This window comes from Trachemys scripta, chromosome 4, assembly GCF_013100865.1.
Source record: "Trachemys scripta elegans isolate TJP31775 chromosome 4, CAS_Tse_1.0, whole genome shotgun sequence".
In the NCBI taxonomy this organism is placed as follows: domain Eukaryota; kingdom Metazoa; phylum Chordata; order Testudines; family Emydidae; genus Trachemys; species Trachemys scripta.
The window spans coordinates 18,635,943-18,654,157 of NC_048301.1; the positions used below are offsets into that span (position 1 = coordinate 18,635,943).

At 44.8% G+C, this 18,215-nt stretch overlaps 2 protein-coding genes across 2 annotated transcripts in view; both read right to left on the reverse strand.

The window, feature by feature from the left end:
- Window positions 1–645: 645 nt before the first annotated feature.
- Window positions 646–4,136, reverse strand: SIVA1 (SIVA1 apoptosis inducing factor). The gene is made up of 4 exons (XM_034770105.1): window positions 3,886–4,136; window positions 3,150–3,356; window positions 2,482–2,638; window positions 646–887 (listed from the first exon to the last, which is right to left on the reverse strand). Exons 1-4 carry the CDS (start codon window positions 4,001–4,003, stop codon window positions 830–832), a joined length of 540 nt encoding a protein of 179 aa, XP_034625996.1. The 5' UTR covers window positions 4,004–4,136; the 3' UTR covers window positions 646–829.
- Window positions 4,137–10,935: 6,799 nt separating this feature from the next.
- ADSS1 (adenylosuccinate synthase 1) overlaps window positions 10,936–18,215 on the reverse strand; it is a 37,445-nt gene continuing 30,165 nt past the window's right edge. Inside the window, exons 12-13 of the mRNA XM_034767898.1 lie at window positions 17,621–17,770; window positions 10,936–16,120 (exon numbers count right to left, since the gene is read on the reverse strand). Coding sequence (XP_034623789.1) covers window positions 16,068–16,120; window positions 17,621–17,770 — 203 coding nt within the window. The 3' untranslated portion in view covers window positions 10,936–16,067. The remainder of the gene's footprint in view (window positions 16,121–17,620; window positions 17,771–18,215) is intronic.

Here is an 18,215-nt window from a genome sequence, read left to right on the forward strand (position 1 = left end):
GCAGAGATGAACTGGGGTGGGGAGCCCTGTGGCACCCCCCCCCAGACATCTCCCCTCCCCTTGGCAGCTCATCTCTGCTACGCCACCTTCCCAAGCGTGTGGTCGCAGTCCCACTTCTCCCGCGTCCCAGGCTTGCGGCGCCAATTGTCTGTTTGGAGGAGAGGGGAGGAGAATTAGAGCGGGGGCGGTGTGCTCAGGGAGGAGGCGGAGCAGAGGCGAGCTGGGGTGGGGAGCTGCCGCACGGCTCCCCGGGGGGGCGGAAATCTGCTGTGGGGGGGCGCGCGCCTCAGGGCAGAGGGGGGGAGCTGCCGCGGGGTGGGGGGGTGGGGCGCAAGGTGAAAGTTTTGCACCCTAGGCGAAACTTCCTTGCACCGGCCCTGTGCGTGACCTAGGACAAGTGCCTGAGCTTAGACCTCGCAGATGAAAGGTTGTGTGTCTAGAACAATGCCATCCCCCTATGAAAAAGCACTACCACCAATTGATATTATTTTGACCCATCTATCAGTATCCAAAGATAGCAACCACTGAACAGACACAAAATGTGTTAGTGCTGGGAAACATGCTCATCTATGTCAGTAGAACCCAGCTCAAGATAGTCCTTGAAGGTAACTGTAGCCTCAGATAACAGCATCAGTAATTCAGAAGTCTCTTCGAAACATGTACAAAAGTTTATTTAGCTACAGTATTAAAAAAATATCACATAAAAAATGCATAGAAATCCCATTGTTAATTCCACACACTAGAAGGGTCAGATATCCAGATATAAACATGTTCTTCATGGCACTTGATATCTTAGCCATAAAGATGTATTGATAGTTCATTAAGAGTTTCAGGCTTCAAACATTGAGCAGCCATTGCAGAGAACTTGCTCGCCAGTATCACTGTAACTAGAAGAGAAACAAACAAACAGTCACATGTCAATTGAGTGTATGCTATTTTCGACACAGTCTAAAGCTTCCACTCCTTTCTTCAAAACTCACCATAAACAAAAGACTCCTGAAAGAAGTAAGACTTACACCATTTCAGGGGTTCTCAAACTTCATTGCACTGTGACCCCCTTCTGACAACAAAAAAATACTACACGACCCCGGGGGGGGGGGGGGGGGGGGGGACGACGACAAAAGGCTGATCCCACCCAAGCCCCCCCTGCAGGGGGGCAAAAGCTGAAGCTCAAGGGCTTCAGCCCCAGGCGGTGGGGAGTTTGTAACCTGAGCCCTACCACCCAGGGCTGAAACCCTCAGGCTTTGGCTCCGGGCAATATGGCTGGGGCACAGGGCTGAACACCAAGCAAGTCTAAGCCAGCCCTAGCGACTCCATTAAAATGGGGGTCCCAATCCACCGTTTGAGAACCACTGCATTAGAACAACACTAATGGTGCTGTAAATTCTTTCCAGCTATTTCACAAGTATGTATTCCTTCTATCAGCTCTACAGAGCTATGAGATGAAACATGCATTTCTCACCGCCCAAAACATTTGGATAGAAAGCTGAGTCACTTACAGTAAGAGTAGATTACGTCATACACAATATCCTTTCCTATTTCAGATAGTTTAATGACAAAACTACATGCCCCTGAAAGTTTCAGGATCACTTGCGTACAACATGAAGATACAGCAGGGGTGGGCAAAATTTTTGGCCTGAGGGCCGCATTGGGTTTCGTAAATTGTATGGAGGGCCGGTTAGGGGAAGGGGTCGTGGCCCAGCCTCCACCTCCTATCTGCCTCTTCTGCCCCCCCCCCCCCCCCCCGGGACTCTTGCCCCATCCAACTCCCCCTGTTCCCTGATGGCCCCTTTGGGACCCCTGCCCCATCCACACACCCCCGCTCCCTGTCCCCTGACTGCCCCCGGGCCCCAGCTGCCCCATCTAACCCCTCCTCTCATTCCTGATGGCCCCACCAGCACCCCTGCCCCATCCAACCACCCCCTCCTTCCTGACTGTCCCCAGGACCCCTACCCCCATTCAACCTCGTGTCCATCCCTGTCGACCACCATCCACACCCTCGCCCCCTGACCACCGCCCCAAACTCCCCTGCCCTCTATCCAACCCCCCATGCTCCCTGCCCCCTTACCGCGCTGCCTGGAGGGCTGATGGCTGGCAGTGCTACAGCCGCGCCGCCCTCCTGGAGTCAGGCCACGCTACCGCCGCCACCACGCTGCACAGAGCACCGGGTCAGGCCGGGCTCTGCAGCTGCATTGCCCCAGGAGCTCACAGTCCTGCCGCCCAAAGCATTGTGCCAGCAGTGGAGCAAGCGAGCTGAGGCTGCGGGGGCAGGGGGACAGCAGGGAAGGGGGCGGGGGCTAGCCTCCCAGGCCAGAAGCTCAGGGGGCCGGACTGGGATGGTCCTGCAGGCCATAGTTTGCCCACCCCAGAGATACAGTATGTGAAGGCACAGCATATGAATGGACCATCACAATCTAATGCATACCGCATCCTTTCCCTTACTGAAATAGTATATTCTAAAAAGCTGCATGAGGCACTTACTCGATAATCGAACACAAGGAACAGGCAACAGCATTACAGCACTTGCAGAGTTTGCTGCAACTCTGGCATACGAAACGATCACACTGTGTGCAAGCTTCTTTGATGTCAACAGTTCTTATGCAGGAGGAACAAGCTTTGGAAACTCCCGCTGGTGGAGCTGTTTTAGAAATATGTTTTTAGATTCTTATACCAGGATAGAAGATTTGAGCATCAGATGTTTAAAGTTCTACAAGGTTCAGGATAGTATATTACCTCCATATTGACGTTATGACTGCAGTTGCATTGGTGGTGTTGGAAATTTTGACAGCTAAAGTGCATTATTGTTCTGGTCTGGGGGTGTCAGCACAAAACATAGCCCACCTATTAAGTTTCATTAAAGACAGACTTGTGGCATGCCACACCTAGATTATCAAGCAGATTATATTTAATTTATAAACTGATTATGAGGATCTCAGTTCTTAAATCAATTATATTTTAAACAAAAAGGGAGCTACATGACATCTACTAAACATTTCATTAGCAATAGCTAAGCAACTCTAGTAGAAAAAGGTACGTTCTGTGCATTCACTGAAGGAGACTAATGAAGTCCACTTCCCTATGCTGCTGATCCATCAACGATATTGCAGATACCTGCTGATGTGACAGATAATTAGCTAGATGCCACTTACTCTTCTCCATTGCTTGGGAATGCCTCAGTAGTTTTCCATCTTGCCCAATGAACATTTGTCCGTTCCAACTGTCCCTTGCACAAGTTTCCTGTGCATCTTTAAGTGCCACTGGGAAGTCGGCGACTGTGCAGGTCCCTGCTGTGTTTCCCTTCCACATGCTATCCATGTAGGCCTGGGCACCTCGGAAGAGTAGCTCCTTGGTCTTCTCTGGGAGACAGCAACAGGATGGGAAGAAGAGGGGCACGTTAAGGACAGCCCTATAGAGGGGCACACTGGGAACTCATGCTAGGCCTGGAAGGAGGAGTTTGCAAAGGGTCCGTGTCGATTTCGCCTTAGGCATGGAAAGCCACAGAAGACCCGCTTCCCTGGACAGCTGCAATGGAGGGCTGGGCGGGGTAGGAAACGCGCTGTTGCGGGGCTAGGAGTTGGCACGAAGGACGCTTCCTGGGCACATGTTGCCAGGGGACGCTGACAGCTGCAGCTTTTTGACTCTCCACATCGGCTGCCATCAGGACGTTACCGCCTGACGCCCCCATCACGCCCCCCATGGGGCTGTCCTCCAACCTCACAAACCCGGGACGAGCTGGGGCCGCTACCCCCCGAGCCAGACCCAGGCCCCGGAATCCCCCCTGCCCGGAGCAACACAAGCCTCCCCCCCCGGGGACTCCCGCCCGGGGCAGCCGTGGGGGCGCTATAACCCGCCCCGCGCGCTGCCCGCCCGCGCCCGGGCCCTCACCGAAGAGCTCCCGCCGGTACTTCTCGCCCAGGGCGCCCCGGCTCAGCTCCCGCAGCCCCACGCGGGTTTTCAGCTGCAGCGGGGCCGTGTCCCCGAAGGGGCAGGAGCGCTTCGGCATCCCGGCCCGGCGGCGGAGGGACACCGCGGGCGCCGCCGCGCTCCGACACCCCGCAGGGACGCGCCGCGGAGGAACCTGTCTGAGGCCGAGCGAGCCTGCAGCCGCGATCGCCCGAACCCGGCCCTGACCGCCGACGTCACCAAACTCCCGGCCAATCAAGGGAAGGGACTGGGGGCGAGGGGGAGGGGGCGGGCAGGCAGCGGCAGAGTGGATGGGGCGGGGCTCACTAGCGGATTGCGAAATGGAGGCGGGGCTGGTCTGCTGAGTGGGCCGGCCCGGCAGGGGAAGGGGAAGGGGCAGCCGGAGGGTCGTGGGGGCTGGGAGCCAGGACTCCTGGGTGCTCTGCTGTGTCTGGGGGCGTCAGGGGGCCTAATGGGTAGAGCTAGGTGCCAGGACTCCTGGGTTCTGGTCTGGGGGGGTCAGGGAACCTAGTGGGTAGAGCTAGGTGCCAGGACTCCTGGGTTCTGGTCTGGGGGGGTCAGGGGGCCTAGTGGGTAGAGCTAGGTGCTAGGACTCCTGGGTTCTGGTCTGGGGGGGTCAGGGGGCCTAGTGGGTAGAGCTAGGTGCTAGGACTCCTGGGTTCTGGTCTGGGGGGCCAGGGGGTCTAGTGGGTAGAGCTAGGTGCCAGGACTCCTGGGTTCTGGTCTGGAGGTGTCAGGGGGCCTAGTGGGTAGAGCTAGGTGCTAGGATTCCTGGGTTCTGCTCTGGGGGGGTCAGGGAGCCTAGTGGGTAGAGCTAGGTGCTAGGACTCCTGGGTTCTGGTCTGGGGGGTCAGGGAGCCTAGTGGGTAGAGCTAGGTACCAGGGCTCCTGGGTTCTGGTCTGGAGGTGTCAGGGGGCCTAGTGGGTAGAGCTAGGTGCTAAGACTCATGGGTGCTGCTCTGCCCTTTTGGGTGGCCAGGGGCCTAGAAGAGAAAGCTGTGGTCCAGGACTTCTAGGCTGGGTTTGTGTAAGTCATTTCCTTTCTGTGCCTCAGTTACCCATCTATAAAATGGGATGAAAAGGAGAACTTTAATGATCCTCAGGTGAATCAATACTATGGAAGCATAACTGCTCACCAACCCTCTGCTCCCTCTCAGGGCATAGAATCCTGTAGCCACCCTCCTCCCCCAATCAGGTACAGTAACCTGCTCCTAACTCTGCTGAAAATGTAAACACATTTCTTACTTCTCTATTTTCTAATAATACTCTTTGCTAAGGGCCTAGACCTGCCAGGTGCTGAGTACGTAAAGGGAGTTCATGATAAGATCCTAGGTACATGGAAGGCATTCAGCACCTTGCAGTCTTGAGCCTTTGTGTAGCACCTTTCTGAGGATGTCCCTATGCTTTACAAAGGTGGGTAAATATGAGATCAGTGGGAGTGTGATCATCATTCCCATCATGCTCCCAGTCAGTACTCAGGCCAGGGAAGCTAATGGTCCAACAAAACAGATGAAATTCGGTAATGAATTCTGGTCAAGTGCCACTTGTGGCCTGTTGCATGTATGCTAAGATAGCATACGTCAGGTGAAGGTGTAATAATGCAGTCAAATTCTGCTTGAGATTTGGATTCTTACATCAGATGAAATGAGAAATCAAACAAAAAGTTAAGAGTTATGTTCTGGTAGAGGAGGGTGATTCTAAAACTCTTGATCTTAGAATAAGAAATAGGGTTGACAGTGAACAGCATGTGCTACAACTGCACAGCAGAATCTTTCATTTAAGGGCAGAATTTAGGGCATTTTGCCTCGAGGTTGACATATGATATTGTCAAGATGTTCTGTTATGATTATCTTTGCAATATGCTGCCATCACCCCATTCCAGGGCAAACACAGAATTCTTCTGTTGCAACCATTAGATTCTGCCTCAGGTGCTGACATCTCTTCTTTAATTGCTTCACAAGCCTCATCCTTGACAACATCTGCTAGTGATCAGGCATCTTCAATTTGTAGGCTAAAAGGCAAAATAATTCTGTCTCATCTGCCTCCACATGGCTTGGTGTCCTGTAGGGAGAGAGTTGGTTCATCTGCTAGTCCGTTGACTCTTCACCCAATAGAATGATCCAGGAGTACTTTTATTAATCTCACTGCAATATGCCTTGAGGAAGATCCACTGGTGACGTGGAAACAACAGAGAAGACTGTGATCTGATCTGGCAAAGCTTGCTAGCATCTAACGTTCATGAAAATTAATGGTGACAATTTCCCAGTTAGTTGAGAGTCTGTGTTATGTTATTCTACTTCTGAATGTGAAAAAACAAAACAGACTACCAATAGTAATTGGGAATATGTTAATTTGGTTTATCTTTGAAAACATGTTTGTGAAAGAAGGCTAGGCAGCAAGAAGGAAAATTAGACAATCCTATTTTCAATGTGTTCTTCTTCCAAGAATCATCTAGGCATATTTGTGTGTATTATGAAAAAATGGTTGGCTGAAAACTTTCTAACTCCTAAAACAAAGCAAATTTATTTTTTATTTTTACAGTTTCAGTATCTAATATGAAAACCACATTCAGGCCCATGCCACACAATTTACAGTCCAGCTTTCAAACACCCCTGAATTGTGAGCATGTTTGATTTGGGGTTCTGATTCTGTCCATTATGAAAATAAAGGTCATTTACAACATTTGTGCATAGGTGGGGATTATGAACACCTCAAAATTCAAAGGTCTTCATATGATTTTCGTTCTTGTCCACCTGTAATATAAACAACACATTTATAAATGCTGGCATACCTCGGCTATGCCTTCAACATAAATGCCATCAACCACCCAAAGTATAATGGTATTTCTTGAAGTGTTATTACTTTATAAAATATTTTTGTTCCATTTTTGTTGCAATTGGCTAATAAATTGTAATCCTTGAGATTATAAGAGATTTCTGGACTGTTCTAAGCTCATAAATATTGGACTCCCATGAACATTGGGGCCTTTAAAATATTCAACCTCTCTTTCCAGTTTCATCCATCCCAAACTCCACCTCCCCAAAAAAGTTTTTTCTTCATTCAATACTTTCCCCCTTGCATGTGTAATAAATATTCCTTATTTATTCCCCCTCTCACTGGCTAAAAGCTAGAGGTCAAATTCTTGTATTTAGACCAGTGTAAATCTCAAATTCCTTGAAGAGATCTGATTTGGATTTACAACAGTGTAAATGAAAGCAAAATTTGGCCAGTTGTTCGTTTCTTTTACCAGTAATTGTTGGTGTGACTGGGGTCCCAGGGGAGCCAACTGAGGTCACTCAATTAGGGTGAACTGCAAAGAATGGGGCAGACAATCCCCAAAGCTGGTGGATATTCCAATATCTAGATTTACCACGCCAGCACAAAACAGCTTCTATAATACCTCACTGGTTACACAGTTCACTTAAAGTAACCCAGCCTCAGGCCTCCACCCAGACACCCAAGTCAAATATGATGAGGATTACTGAAAATCTTATTCATCATATAAAAAAGTTCTACCAGTCCCAAAGGATCAGACACATTACCTCCCAGGTTAATGAATATTCCAGATCTTACCCAAATATACGCTTACAGCCAATTCTTATTAACTAAACTAAAATTTGTTAAAAAAGAAAAGGGAGACAGAATTGGTTAAAAGATCAGTATACATACAGACTGAGTACAATTCTTGAGATTCAGATTCATAGCAGAGATGGTGAGCTGTGTAGTTGCAAAGAGTTCTTTCAGAAATTGTTCATAGGTTATAGTCTAATATTTATATTCAGGGTGGTCCAGTCAGGACTGGGATCTCAGTCCTTATGGCTTAAGCTTTCCCTGCATGAAGCCTCAAGTAGAATCTGAGATGACAGGATCAGGACCCAAGGTTTTTCTAGCAGTCACTTGACCATACAGTCCTAGGTGAACAATAGGCTTTTGATGTAACCTTCTGTTTCCTAAACCTCACCAGTCATTAACTACATGGATTAACATAAGATAATTTATCTATTAGGCAGTCTATCACAAACTTTAAAGAGACATATAGACAATGACATTATTGCATTCAAGATTCAGTTAAATGTTAATATTCCCGTTTGATCACTGAATCAATAGCTATAGTGACAGAGAGCAACTGTCTGTTTACATGGGTAATTATTAAACAAGATATAAGTAAACACACACAATTAGTATCACCTCTAATTCTTTAACAATACAAGTTTGCACTTCAAAGTTCTAGCCTATCTACCAGGGAATGGCCCTAATTACCATTCACATAATTTTTCCCCTACTGTTACTCACACCTTCTTGTCAACTGTTTGAAATGGGCCATCTTGATTATCACTACAAAAGTTTTTCTTCTCCTGCTGATAATAGCCCACCTTAATTGATTAGTCTCGTTAGAGTTGGTATGGGAACACCCATTTTTTCATGTTCTCTGTATATATATATATTTTGCTACTGTATTTTCCACTCCATGCATCTAATGAAGTGGGCTTTAGCCCACAAAAGCTTATGCCCAAATAAATTTGTTAGTCTATAAGGTGCCACAAGTACTCCTTGTTCTTTATAGTTTCTAACATGTCTTTAATGGTTGGCTTTGGGTCATATAGCCTGCATGGTGCTTAACCCTTTCTGCCAATTGTTACACTTTGTATAAGATTCGTTGCAATTATGTAACAATGGTAGCAATAATGATTTGCATGATTGTATTTTAATTAGACAACATCACAATTGGTAAACATAAATTTCACTGTATGATACAAACCAACAAGAAAAAATGTCCATCAATAATTGAAGTTTACAGATAGGCAAGTAAGAAAAATGCTGCCTGAGAATGTATTAGTTTGATTTAAGGATACTTAGTTTATATATTTTGACATGGGATGTTGACAATTTGTGTTTTAACGTTTACAAGCTTTAATTTTTTGAATCTCAACATCTACTGTCATTAAATAATTACTTTCCTGACCGCCGTATTGTCTGACACCCCTCCGTAATTTCCAACAACTGTGAAAATGTAAATGGATACAAATAAAAAAAAAGTTTAAACCCCATGATTTTGCACAACTGTGAACATTTAAATCGATAAAAGTTGGAAAATGCTTAAAAATAAACATCAATATTATCCATCAAAATTAAAAAAAGAAATTGAATTCTCTCAAGCCTAATTATAGCCCGTCAACCTTAACAAGTCAACATGTTTACAAACTCCATGGAAGGTGCTACATATTCTGCAATTATCTGATAGCAAGTCCCAAAATAAAGTTGTATATTATTATTTTATAATTAATATTTATATTTTTAGCAGCAGAGATCATAGTTCTAACCTTAATAAATAAATATATGCATCAAATAAAGTTTGATAAATGAAGAATAAATGCAGACTTAGGGATATGCTCTTGACTATACTGTTTTATGCCAAGATGCTGCAGTCTGTGAGAGCCAGCACTTGCTCTTAAATTAGCATGGCTTGGACAAATTTCATAGTGTGCTACTATTCTATCAACTATGCTAAACCAACAACATTCTTGCTTTCCTCCACTAGTGCTGCAGGGGATTTCCAGTACTGTGGTTTGATACTCTGTTACAGATCTGTCATTGTTTTTTGCAGCTGGATATGTACAGGTCTTACAAAGAGGCCTCTATTTATTTTTTCTTCCCATTCTACATGTCTCCCTTAAGGGTTTACTATGGACAGGGGTTTCCTTTTGTTTTCGTCCAGATTATTTTAATCAAGCTATAGAACTAAAAAAGAGAACTATGCAGCAGAGTTCCTTCTAATTTTTCCCACCCATGTGCAGAATGAATTTTGTTATGTTCACCAATATGGACACATCACCTCCATATTGGTGCACATAACAAAATCCATGTGTGGGGGTGGGGCCAAGGGTTTTGGAGTGTGGGAGGGGGCTCAGGGCTGGGGTAGAGGGTTGGGGTGTGGGGAGGTTGAGGGCTCCGGCTGGGGGTGCAGGCTCTGGGTGGGGCTCACAGAGAGTCTTGTTTTTCCTGTTATTTATTGCTTATAGATGGACTCAAAGGGGTGGTAAGTAAATACTTAATTCAGACTCTCTCAACTTATTTGTAAAAATGAACATATACAGTTACTGATTAATAACATGAGCGGGTATTTTGAATTACCTTGAATTTCCTGTAAATATAGCAGATCAGAAGTAATCTCTGTGGTCAAATACTGAAGTCCCTACTCACTCTTCTCTCATAGGGTTGGCTCTAATCTTGCTATTCACTTGAGTAATTCCTGAACTCATAAATTGGGCCCTAAATTAGGGCCCAGTTGCCTCAGCCTGGAGTAAAACCAATGGGAGGAAGAGATTTCTCCCTGATTATTCTGTTGGGGGGGGGGGGAGAGACCAGTCTTTTCAGCCCATTTAATAGGCTGCAGTACCAATCTGCAAATCCTAAAATCCCTCAAGATACAATGGTGGCCAGTTTTTTTTCTGCAGAGTTTGATGAAGTGGGTTATAGCTCACGAAAGCTTATGTCCAAATAAATGTTAGTCTCTCAGGTGCCACAAGGACTCCTCGTTTTTTTTGCTGAGAGTCTTTGGCATCATGTTTTTTGGCCATTTAGCTTTACTGGAGCCATGTAGCCAGAGCCAGCACTTCTGCATCTGATGACTGCCTGGGGAACTCTTTTAATGGGGTGCCTACACCATAGAGGAGGAACTTTTAGAAAGATAACACAGTTGGGAGCTGTCTTTTCTTTCTGCCCTGATTCCTACAGGGTCCACTGGGAGGGGCAGATGATACACCAGCCCACCCACTGTATAGATTCCCAGATGCCCAGAGTGCTCTCTGAAAGACTCGGGGGGGGGGGCGGGAAATAGAGGGGATGGAGGTTGGTATGGAGGGGGTGAGAACCCCCCCCCCCACACTCGCTCAGGGGAGGGGTGTGATCCATGCATACAGGGCCACATGTGTGTGGATCAGGCCCTCTGTAAGGAGTAAGTAGGACCTGTGAAATTTGGCTCTATAAACAGTCATTATTGTTAGAAAATGGTTAGGACCAGGAATGCCCTTTATTTAGTATGTTTCTACAAAGTAAAAACGGTTCCCCAGTTTCCACAATATTTCTCATCATGCCCCCTCCTTCTTTCTGAGTCTGAACCAGGAGAGGGGTGGAGCATTCTTCACTGCCCAGCTGGACTGATCACAAAGCAGCATTTTTCTCACGGAGGGGCTCCTGGCTGGTAGCTTCAGCAGACAGCCCAGTCTCCATTCTGCCTCTGGCAGCTCCAGATACACCAGTGCCTTATGGATTGGGCCCTGTGTAAACCACAATTTCATAGAGGGCACAGAAATCATGAAAATGCCCCCAAACTGAACATCAGTCAGTTCCAAGGATAGAATGAATTTTACAAGTTAACATTAGTCAATTTCCAGGATGGAATACATTTTAGTTGTAAAATTGATTAAATTAACTTGTAAAATTCATTTCATCCTTGGAACTGACTAATGTTAAGTTGTAAAATTCATTCTGTACGAACTCAGTGAAATTCAATACTTTGCCATTTGCATTGTCGTTCATTTTCTAAAAAAAAAAAAAAAAATTGATTTACACAAGTCCCTACTTATGGGGTGTGATGAAACTGCTTTAGAGGCCACAGTTACCAGTCAATGCTCATTCCACTGAGGGTGTCTTCATGTGACTGGCAGAAAGTGAGTCAACCTTTATAGGCAAGATCTATCAACTGGCAACACAGAAGTCTCCCTAGTCCCTTGTCAGACATTACCTTCAGTAGATGTACTGACCTGGTCTCTCGCTCGTTGGATATGAACACTGAAGTAAAAGGCCTGTTGTTCCAGATTGGTTTCAGGAGATTATGAGAAATGGAATTTTCCTGCCTGTAAAAACAGGATCCCGAAAGTCCCTACCCCCTCCAATCTGAAGGCCTGCCATATTGTAGGGGGTGGCCTTAGTTATATTAGGTGAGATAATTTTTTCCTTCCTTTCCCCAATGGTGTGTTATGGATGGATTTGTAATGATAAAGAACTGTAGGGAGTTAATTGTTCAAGTTTCTTTAAGCAATTTATCATGGAAAGAATTCACTAGAGTCAGTCACGAGATGTTCAAAGGGAAAAGTTCTGCATCATGAGTGAAGTACGTGTTTCTGTCAGTTAAGTAGGAATTGTTAGCCAGGACTCCAGATTGGTGGAGATAGTGGTAAAATCCCCAAACCTGGTTTATAAGTAGGAAAATCACCCTATCCATTCCTAAGAATATATGAATAAAATGCCAATAGTAAATATTTGCTACTCATAGCTAGTTAGAAAATATCCACTTCTCACACAAAGCTTCTTGATAATTATTTTAAAAGCATTAGGAAACACTTGACTATGTTTCTGGATTTGAAAGTAGTGAATGTTGTCCCCAAACTCTCAGAAATATTTGTTTTAAAATGAATTTAAAATGTGTCTTTGAGGGTAAAATAATGAGATGAGATTTCAAAGTTTTCCTGCAAAATCTACATGGGTACGTGGGAGTGTGTATGTACATTTTGCACATTACTTTGAAAACTCTTCATTTTATTTATTTCAATTTATAAAATGCAGCTGGCCAGTGCTGTAAGAGCATATACAGGTCAGTTAAAAAATTCAGGGAAACCACCCAAAAAAAAACTAGCATATGTTAGGAAGTGTACACCTGATTATGAAGGCCACGTGATGGCAAGTCTGACAAAAACCTGTCAAATACATATTTTACCTGAATGGTTTAGTAACTTTTTTTACTGTAATCCATTACAATATAAGATACCATATTAGTAGACATTTCCCCTTATTCTTCCATCAGTACATCTAACAACATGATACATGAACAAATTTCAAAAATTATTACATTCAACTTGTGAACAAAGAAAATTTAAATTAGCCACAGTGATTATTATTACAATGAAATTCCAAGCAAAGGTTCCAATCTAAACTAGTCTGCCACAGGAAACAGTCAAGATAAATGTATGGTTTACATCAAACATGTTCCTTTTAAAAGTTTGTGTCATCACAGCCTGTAAAGAACTTCTAAAAATAAAGGCCTGAACCTGTTCACACTGAACACAGTGGCAAAATTCCCAGAATTCAGTAGGGGGAAGAAATCTGATTTAAAAAAAACCCTATGCAATTAAATTAAATGCAAGAGATAACAGTGGAACAGAACAGTGTCACAGGATAATGGTCTGCTGATGTGGTGCAAATCAAGGGTCTCAGTGGGCTTGGATGAGGCCCTAAAGCAAAGGCAAAATGGAACAGCACTTCATGGAAAATAAAGATCTAGGTCAAGCAAGAGACATTGATCCTGTGACAAATAATTTATAACAACTTCATTTTTAATGTACCAAAATGATTTATTTAGGGTTGATCATTTAATCTGATGGTTGTTGGTACACTGTGAGTAACTGTTACTCACTGTGGACCTAATCCTATTAAACTGAACAAAGCCCAAATAAAATGGCTATGCGCTAATGAAAATGTGGTGAGGACAATGGGCTGAGGGAAGGACTCAATCTGAACCGTCTAATGGATGACTGACATGAGATTGAGCCCACTGGAAATGAAACTTGATTAGTAGTGCATTGCCAAGAGTGCTTGTGCTTAAGATACCTCGTAAAATGAGCTACATTTTACAGTGCTAATAATAATAATACTTAGCACTTACAGAGCACCTGTCAAACGTGCTTTACAAACATTACATAAGGTCTAAATCCTACAGTCCTTACACTGGCAGAATTCCCATTGACTATCAATGGGGGTTTTGCCTAATAAAAGAGAATAGTAAGTACAACAGGATTTGGCCCACATTAATTAATCCTCATAAAACCTATATGAGGTAGGTAAATAAGTATTATCTGCCATTTTACAGATGGCAAAACTGAGGCACACAGGTTAAATGACTTGCCCTAGGCCTCAGAATAAGTCAGGGTTAGGACTCAGAAGTTCTTGTGCTTAAATCACTGGACATAAAGGACTAGACTGTGGCATAAAGCCATAAGAGCAAGGTTATATGGACTCATGGGGAAAGCGGGCCCATCCCCAGCCGTGGTTACCTGCCTGATTGGACCAAATCTGACTGGCACTGAGATCTGGTGCAGAGGGTCACAATGACACTCAAATTTGGCCCAGCTGCCCCTCTGCCAGGCCTTACAAGTATAGGGGGCTCTGCTCCTTATACCCCCACTGAAGGCTTCACCCTCTGACTCCTGGCCCCCTAGACAACTTTTACAAACCCAGCACCTATCCACAAAACCACAGGCTGTGCTGGATGGGGGTGTGAAGAGACTGCACTGCAGCCAGAGGAGGGTGCAGAGGAACTGTACTACAAGCCTCAATGCATCTTTATACGATAATATAAACTGCTTTACTACCTTGTCATTATATAAGCCATGGTTGCTCATATGTCATGTTTACTTTAAAAAATACCACAGACCTTAAACGTTAAAAGATATCTAGATAATTGTTAGAGATGGGACAACATAGGAGAGTGCACATGAGGTAACTGGATCTGGAGGTGTTTGGAGGTCCATGGACAGGTCTTATTTTTCCCCATTCTGCACCTAAAGGTACCACCGTTTTGGATGCCATCACTCCTGGAAGTACTGTCTCAAAAAGGGGCATTTTCACAAAGGAAATCATGGTATTAATGCACTGAGAACCAGCAGAGGCAGTGATGCCATTCCTAGATGTGCGCCAAGCATCTGGGAATGTCATAAAAATATTGGGCTATATTCTCCCCCCCCCGTGGAAAAACTCACAGAAAAGTCAATGTGCTCTGAAAATTCCACAGCTTTTGGAATAACTCAGTTTCTGCAGCATTCTCCTCTCTAAAAGAGGGGCTTGGGCCATGCAGAGAAGGTAGAGAGCACGGCCTTCTAACCATGCAGAACCAGAGATCAATGAGGAAATCCAGATCCATCCCTGGAAATTTTGGAACCTCTGTTCTGTACCTCCTTTGCCCAAACAGCTCAGCCCTGTCAGGAGCTGTGCTGTCATATGCTCCCTCCTTTAGGTATCACCCCCTACAGTTTGGTAAGGGGTCAAAAGCTGGGAAAGGGAGTTAAGGCTGCAACTAGCAGCATTAAATCATGCATAGATTTATGCCTGGAAATGCACCAGATTTGGAGGACAGCATGCCACCAGACAGCTGGTGCTCTCCAGTGCCTCATCACCTACGCCCAACAAAATCCAGGTTGCTCCAGATCTACAGTGTTTGCTTGGAGACACATCTCAGATTCAGGGAGAAGGTGCATCATGCTGCACTGGCTCTACTCCCTCCCTCCCCCACAGGCCATTTCTGTGGCTTTGGGACCCTTTATACCCTTCACCACTCCTCTGATTTCCTTTATTTTGAGGGGAGGAAAGCTCCTCTGCCAGTCTCCATGTGGGGTGCCTGTTGGTAAACAGGAAATTTGAAGGAAATACATAGGCAACTCAGCTATCTCCAGTTTGGCTCATCCCCAAAAGTTACCTCAGTTACTGGCTTGCGTCACTGTGTGATACAATCACTGTAGCTTCTCTCCCATTTATTTAATAGGTTGTAAAAAAAATCTCAGGCTTCAAGCTAAATCGCATTTGCCTTGCTTTGTGTAATCAAAAATGCCTACCTAATTTTATTGTGTTTTAGGAATTGAGGATCTACATAACCAGGCCAATTTTAAATGCAATATATATGTCCTATTGCTGACAACCCATAGAAACAGGAATTATAACTTTTCCCTTTGAAGAATAACTTCAGCTTTTCCAGTCATTCAGTAACGACTGGAAAATGTTCAGTATCGTCATCAGCCCAAAGAAATAACTTCATATGAACATAAAACACTTATGAATAGCAACATGGGTCAAGTCAGAGAAGAAAAAAGAAAAACACTTGTTTTTTCATTCCTGTTTTTATTCAGTTACTGAATTCTTTATGTTTTGTGCATATGTGTGTGAGAAAAAGATGGTGGCTACCAAACAGATTTTTATCACTGACAATTTGCATTTACTGATAAATGAAAATATTAAAGTATACAATATATATTTCTTTCTAATCATTTCCGAGAAGAACATTTTGGTTTGAAACAGGATCTCCATTTTAACTTGGGAGTAGTAAGGAACAGATGAACATTAAATTGTGCTTCTCATCACTGAAGTTCTTTGTTCGTTTAAAATAGCTGGATCACTGACTCTCTTGATTTTCCAACTCCAACCCATTTTACTGGCGAGGGAGAGAAGGGGGAGAGAAACAACTATTAGAACACTGACTGGAAGTAAACAATATAATTAATTAATATTAATAATTTTCATTTTTTAATATGAAGTTTCGGTACAAAATCACCAACAAACTCCAAACCTGAAACAAAGTGCTGAAAAAGTGTCTCTGTTAAATAGTTTCTCCTGCTGTATCACTAACACACAGTATACTGGAGCACTGAAAGCATGGAGTAATTATGCCATAAACACAAAGCATTGCAGTTTGAAGGCCTAACAGAAGGGTGAGGCACGTCAGTTGCATGTTCAGCTGTCATTATCATGGGTGATGGGGCGTCTAGCTAAACCCATGCAATCTACAGCAAGAATTCTGTCAGACTTTATAGTCTTCTTGATGTGGACATGAAAATCATGAGACACAAACACCATACCATGGTTAAATCTGGAGGTTGTCACTTTATTTTAAAATGATTACACAGATGGGGTAATCATTCCAACTATCTGGTAGGGTTCGCCCAGTGAAGCTCTCCACTGGCATCAATGTCCCTTGGTACTACAAATGTGAGGGTTGGTGTGAAGGCCATGCCCTCTCTACACTCTAAAGGCTGCCAAGAGACCCTGACTGGAAGATAGCACCCCAAACACACTCCCCTCCTCCACGTCAGAGGTAGACGATATAAGATGAGGGGGAGCCACATCTGCATGAGACATGGAGACATATCTGTTCACCATGCATTGCTGCTCCCAGGACCATGTCCAGACAGCCCACTGAGTTACAGGGACCTCCATGAAACACCTTCTAACCTACCCCTCAACTGCACTGTAATCTGCCAAAGTTGTGACAAGTAATTGACACTCCCCAAATCCAACCTGCTGGGTGCTGGCTGGAAGGTGAAAACCCATATGGTAATTTGCCACTTTTGACATATGGGGGAAAAACCCTTTCAGACCCCAAAACTGGGGATCAGTCTAGTCCTGGAGTCAAAGGAGATCCATCAACTATATCAAGGGAGGGAATGGTGGGGCTGAAACAGGTAGCCCAAGATAGCTACTTGGCTAGGCAGGAGATGGTAGCAAACTGCCTCCCCCTCCAGCTCCTGCAGGCAGGAGCCAATCCCATGGTCCCATTACCACCCCCACCACCATTAGCAGCAGCTAATCTCCAATACCTGACTCAGTATGTGATACCCTTCCCCCCTCACACACACACCCTGAAGCACAAAGAAGGGGGTTGGAGGAAAGGGAAAGAGAAAAGCAACCTCCCCCGCCCCCACACACACATAAGCTGAAGACAAGTGGGAGGAAGGGGGAAGCAGAGAGAGAGAACACACAGCATGCTGCCCTAGCTGCTACTCCTGGTTGAGATCTCCCACTTGCCCTGCACTCTGGTGTCTCCACTGCTTCGGGCCCCATCAAAGCCCTATTCTGGCTAGCAGCTTGAGTATTCATTCACAGCCTCATGTACATGCAGTGGCCTCTCCATGAGCACAAGTGAAGAGACATTTACCTGGCACTCCAACATGGTTTTCCACACATCGAATATAATTCTGTGCCTTGGGTGGGAGATCCTCCCATTTCCTCGCCCCAGTCGTGTCAGTCTTCCACCCAGGCATTGTTTCATACTCTACTTCCACCTTCTGCAGTATCTCCTGATTAGCTGCGAAAGCACAGTTAGCAACAAGTAAGACTACAATAGCTTCACTTTAAAAGATATCTATAAATCTTGAGCAGGAAAATTGTAACAAAATGTTTAAAAAATGAAAAAAATGACATGAAAAAGAAACATTTATAATGTTGAGCCATCAGTTCACTCTATTTACTAGTACTGTTGTTGACTATATATCCAAAGGTAAACAGAGAGCACATCTACACTACAAACTTAAAGTCGACCCATGTTAGATCGACTTACACTCACAATAGTCATTACTGCGGTGGTTGATGTCCACACTACCCTCCTTCTGTCAGTGGTGCACGTCCTCACCAGGAGTGCTTCCACCGACTAAAGCCCAAGGCACTCAGCTCTGCGCAGCTCCCCACCAGCTGCCTCCTGGGCTTCTCGCCTCCCAGCTCTCAGCCGGGAGCAGCGCCCAGGGCTTATCGCC